At 37.3% G+C, this 5,394-nt stretch overlaps 1 protein-coding gene across 2 annotated transcripts; it reads right to left on the bottom strand.

Annotated features, from left to right (window-relative positions):
* Positions 1-226: 226 nt before the first annotated feature.
* Positions 227-3,074, bottom strand: LOC126724901 (uncharacterized). Of its 2 annotated transcripts, XM_050429329.1 has the most exons (3): positions 1,532-2,745; positions 1,321-1,366; positions 227-697 (listed from the first exon to the last, which is right to left on the bottom strand). In XM_050429329.1, exons 1-3 carry the CDS (start codon positions 1,717-1,719, stop codon positions 488-490), a joined length of 444 nt encoding a protein of 147 aa, XP_050285286.1. In that variant the 5' UTR covers positions 1,720-2,745; the 3' UTR covers positions 227-487. The 2 variants fall into 2 exon arrangements, 1 of the variants encoding a protein (XP_050285286.1); XR_007655145.1 differs by lacking the exons at positions 1,321-1,366; positions 1,532-2,745 and adding an exon at positions 2,754-3,074.
* Positions 3,075-5,394: the final 2,320 nt, after the last annotated feature.

Below are 5,394 nucleotides of genomic sequence, written 5' to 3'. Positions count from 1 at the left end.
CAAAATATTAAATTTTGACTATTTCAATAATCACAGCCATCCCATTAGGTTGAATACTATGACAAGGGCTTACAATGACATTGAAGCATAAGAGTTTTGGTTAATAAAAAAAATCTATTCTTTATTTTTAGAATCAATTGAAAGGTATCTCAAATAAGAAAAATCTGAAATAATAAGCTTTGAAATAACTTTTGACTGTACTATCTGGCCAGACCACACAACCAAGAATAAAATGCAATCATATCTTATATTCTTATGGAATAAATAAATTGTTATCAATTTATTCCAGTGTGTTTTCATAGTGTCTTAGACCATCACTCTTCCTTTTAGTATACACACAATACATAACATAAATAACTGAAAATCCGATAGTGCTAATGCTAATATAACTGCTATTAACGTAAGAAAAAGAGCACATTGGTGGGCTCTTAAAGCCTCACTGTAGAAGCCTAGAGGGCAAGAGCTTGCTGTGATGTAATCCTCCTCCTTAAGCGCTCAGCAATAATGAAGGCAAGCTCAAGAGATTGTGAGCATTGGCAGTACAGCCAATTTTTGAATTGCCACCATCACAGTGAAGAACAAGACCAACGGGGTAGTCCTTTCCCTTCTTTGCGGTTGTTTCAGGCACAGCTCCTCTCTTCATAATGTTCTTATCGAACCTCTCCACCTTCCTATCCACAAGACGCCTCGAAGTTGTCTGCGCAAACATACCACAAACATTACAATTCCATCATCAAACTACTCAAATAAACAACACTTAAAACAATATTTTGATGTGAAACACAAATGAAATGCTCCGATTTCCTTTACATTCAAAAGAAAAATTATAACAAAAATATGTACATAATTTCGCTTCAAACCCCCAAATTCAGCTCGATAATTCTATATCTAGATTCCTAATTATAATGGTGTGTGGCTATTCAGATTGAAACAGTGACTATAAGATCTACGAAAACAAACATCAAAATGTGATATAAATTATAAAACCATATACTATATGTTATATAACACAATTCATCTTTCTTTATCTAAATATATCATATTAGCAGTGACTTGTAATTGCCACTTCCAAAACATCTGCATATTCCAATCTAGCGTAGAATATAAATTCACTATCTTGTTGCTATAACAATTCTCTCACACTTGAAACTCAAACAATACTTCCCCCCTTCCCCACCCCGCCAAAACAAAAGTTAGAATTTAGGCCAAAATGAATTAATAAAAAAAAAGGGTGAAGGTAAGGGTGAAGGTAATCTATTTGTCTTTGATCAAATATACATAAGGATCCCACAATTTTGTGAAAATGCTATCATGACTTACGCTTGTGGAAGCTGTAGCATTGTCAGGACCAACTGCCGTCTCACCACTGCACAGTATCAAATGGAAATACAGTCTTAGTGATTTACATGAAGATATAGCAGAAAATAAAAAAGAGCTTTCTGAAGTACAGATGCTGGTACTAGTGATTATGAAGTTCATAATGTTGAACTTTCATATAAAATGACTAGTGTACTTTATGAGTGCTTTCAACCTTTTTGAGGCTGCTAAATCATCATTCTTGCCAGAATCAGGATTGGCGGCTTCCGACAATAGAAAAAGAAAGATTACCCGCAAATTGCCACCGTCACAGTCAATGAAGTTTATTATATACTTAAAAAACTGCAACTTGCTGTGGTAGTGCTGCTCTAACACAATATAGAGGAATAATTCATTTTGCATACTAAAGAGGAAAGTCTCACACAAACCTCACAAGAAGAAACACGTTCTCAAGTCACAATCAAAACTCATTTAATGACACAGGCAGACAACCACAAATGAATGTCAGCAAGATATATTTCTAAAGTTCAACAATAGTACAATACAGCTGTATAACACAACACATAGTAAACAAAAGCTGTGAACTAAAAAGTCTAGCTTTAGTCTTTGCTCTTAACTCTTCACTCTTCAGCAGTAGCAGTACACTGCCGATCACAAATTAAACACACATAGTGAGAGAGATATACCAGTGATACAGTTAAGTATAGAAGCATGGAGTCGACTGACAACCATGGACTCTAGATGAGGCGACTGGTGGCGTGTTGAAGTGGGTGCACAGCACACACAGTAACTTAGATTTTCTCAAATTCAAGCTAAACCAGCATATGGGTAAGCATAATAACATCATATAAACAACAAACAAACAAACAAAAATTCTCCTTTACTATTTTCTCAACAACCAAACAACAGGGAAAAATGAAAGCAAACACGATTTCAAGCTAAAAGCTAATAGTTTTCTCAAAACCCAAATGCCGAAAACATAAATCAGATCCATTTTCCAGTTCAAACTTAAACATCAAAAAGCTGAGAGAGTACCATTTTGGTTGGGGCTTAGGAGGAGCCAAATCAGAAACCCATTCACAAAAAAAAAAAACAAGAAATTACCCAAATCAAAAACCCATTCACAAAAAACAAGAAATTACCCAATAAAAATAAACAAGAAACACAGATTCATAGCCAAAATATACAAATTTATGCAAGTTCACAATCTAGACTCACTCAAGCACTTTATCAAACACGTTATAAGCAATACTTTGAAACTTTAAAATTTAAGAAAAAAAAGCCTTCAGATCAGAAACCCACCCACAAACAACATGTTATTACTCCCATAAAATCACAATTAATAAGAAATTACCCAATAAAATCACAATTTTAAGAACATACTTATTTGATTCAACTTAAGAAACCCATGAAACAGAAATTAAAACAGAGTTTACCTTTGTGAGAAAATGCTAGGCGTGTGGGAGAAGAGTGAAAGATAGTCCAAGAGTGAAGAAGACGTGAGAGAAAGAGAGAGCCACCGTAAGCTGAGAGAGCTTGAGAGAAAATCGTGGGTTAAAGAGCTGAGAGAACTGAGAGAGCTTGAGAGAAATTTTTGGCTGAGAGAGCTGAGAGAGATTGTGGTTACGGTGTTTTTTTATTTTTTACGTTAAAAGACCTTGTAATTTTTTTAATATAATAAGGGTAAATTAGGTAATTTACATATTTAATAATTTATGTGCTCTACTCTCCCTCCAAATCTCTCCAATTTGGGAGAATTAAAAATGAGGGGTTGGAGGTAGTTGAAACCCCTCCAAACCCCTCCCCCTCATTTTTTAAAAAACTCTCAAACAAGATAATTGAACTACTCTCCTTCTCTCTACTCTACTCCCCTCCTTTTTTTAACATCCAAACAGGCCGTTAGTAATGATCACTTTTCAACCAAGAGGAAATGACTTTTTCTTTTTACCAAGGAATAATTCCTTGCGCAAGTTTGTTTTGCATATCACTTGGTTCGCATATTATTGTCTTCCTTATACAGAAATCTCGTTTTTAACCATTTAATGGCCGTTGCATACTTATCCAGTATTCTCACTTTTGAACCATGTAATGGCCATTTTCTTCTTGTGAAGGAAATGGTGCAATTTCAATGAGTTCTACAAGCTTTGTTTCCTATACCAGAGAGCACCCATGGGCATTTCGCCTGTGTTTTCTTATCTTTTCCATTTTTATGTTCTTGATTTCTCCATAATCCTCATAGTTCTCTTCTTGTCTGCCTATCTTTTTGCTGAATAATAATAGATCCTTTCAACGGTTAGAGAAGAGTTTCAAGCAGGTTAGCTGGGAATTCAAGCTCTTGGATGCTCTCCTAGAAGACGTAGAAGCTGTTTCAGAATCAGGGAGAAAAATAGATGAGAAAGCCCACCAACTTGGGAGTTCCCAACTGAGATCAGTAGCCACTGTACGACTAAATGATGCTACGAGAGGCTGGGTGGATGCAACCAAAACTGTGATTCGCAATGTACAGGATTGGGGAAAAACCTACGAGGAACTGAGTGAGAGAAAAAAATCCCTGAAATGGATTTACTTTGGTTTCTCGGGTTACAATAAAATTCATGGCCTCCAGATTGACTTGGATTCGTGCAGTTCTGATATAAATGTTCAAATTTGGAAGTTACACAGAGAACAAATCTGTAATTTTGTTGAGTCGTCAAGGTCTACTGTTAGAAGCCTGCAGGACAGACCAATAGAGGAAGACAAGAGGAAGCCTCACCAAAAACCTGCAAAAAGTGCCTCTATTGAAAAGAAATTAAAAGTCCTGATCAGTAGAGAAAATGAAAGTAGAGTACTCCATCAAGTTTCCACTGCAGCTACTGATTGCTTTCCTGCAAGATTTAGAAGGGCTTATCTTGGAAAGTAAAATCGAAGAGGCCTGGGTGGAGGAAGCGCATGATACCATCGACGAAATACAACATGACATTGATAGGAAACGGAAAATCCCAACTCTAATGAGCTGGCTTCCGTAGTTTGGTAGTTGGATAGGAGGGCCTGAGCTCATGAAGAGTTTTTCCAGCATGCAGAGTCGTCTCTTGCGTCTCTTTCTTAGAAAGCAAGAGTTTGATTTCACCTTTATTAGAAGATATGAATCACAATCTGTCCACGGGTCTCCACAGCAGCAAACTCAGGCCACCACCCATGGAAAGGATATTTCAGCTCCTCCTGACGACTTTAGCAACCAGCTCAAACATGCGCCACCCGTTGCAACTTATCAGCTCAAACAGCTAGAAAAGCTTTTCCATCAAGTGCACCAATTTCTCAAAGAAGCAAATGCGGTTGAAGGCATTGAGAATTTAAAGAATTCAAAAACGGTTTGGAAGGATCAACTGAAAACTCTTACTAAAGATGCAAATAATTCCTTGAGCACATACATTTGAAACTCAACCGCCAAAAGGAGCAACACTCAAAGCGAGACAGATCCTTGGCAGAAATTCTCAGCAGAACTTGGGGAATTCCAAAAAGCCCTCGAACTTTTTGAGTCGAGGATAAAGTTATGTCTCATTGAACTAAAGGAAGAGACAAACTTGGAGCTTGGCTTAGATGAAGACATACATGAAATAGTCACCCAACTGACCACCAAGAGGGACCGTTTCTCCACTCATTCAATTGTGGGGAAGAGGGGTATCGGTAAGACAACTCTGGCAAAGATGGTTTTGAACAATAAAAATACTCAGAACCATTTTAAATACAGATACTTGGTATCTCTACCTGATTCAGTGGACCACGATAAGAATGTTCTCCTGAAAAGATTAGGAAATGTCCTGCTGACTCGGACTCCTGAGGAAGAGAAGGAAAAAGATTACTCGTTCAAGGAGGGGAAGGATTTCTTGAAGGCCAAGAATTACCTTCTAGTTCTGGACAATATCATGAGAAAGGAAACCTGGGAGACTCTAAAAGAAGCATTCCCGGATAACAAAAATGGGAGCAGAATTTTGCTCACCACACGAGACAATAGGGTAGCTTCACATGCTGACCCAAGTTGCGACCCATACAGACTTCGACTACGAACTAAAGAGGAGAGCTGGAATTTGTTTAGACAGA

This window comes from Quercus robur, chromosome 5, assembly GCF_932294415.1.
Source record: "Quercus robur chromosome 5, dhQueRobu3.1, whole genome shotgun sequence".
NCBI classification, from domain to species: Eukaryota; Viridiplantae; Streptophyta; class Magnoliopsida; order Fagales; family Fagaceae; genus Quercus; species Quercus robur.
Note: the sequence above shows the minus strand (reverse complement) of the source record. Positions and strands in the feature narration are given on the sequence as shown.

What these genes read in the sequence shown, in the direction of transcription:
- LOC126724901 (XM_050429329.1), bottom strand. Translation starts at nt 1,719, where the DNA reads ATGCAAAATGAATTATTCCTCTATATTGTGTTAGAGCAGCACTACCAC. An exon ending in GATTTAGCAGCCTCAAAAAG is followed by an intron (nt 1,367 to 1,531) that starts GTTGAAAGCACT and finishes GATACTGTGCAG; the next exon opens with TGGTGAGACGGCAGTTGGTC. An exon ending in ATGCTACAGCTTCCACAAGC is followed by an intron (nt 698 to 1,320) that starts GTAAGTCATGAT and finishes ATGTTTGCGCAG; the next exon opens with ACAACTTCGAGGCGTCTTGT.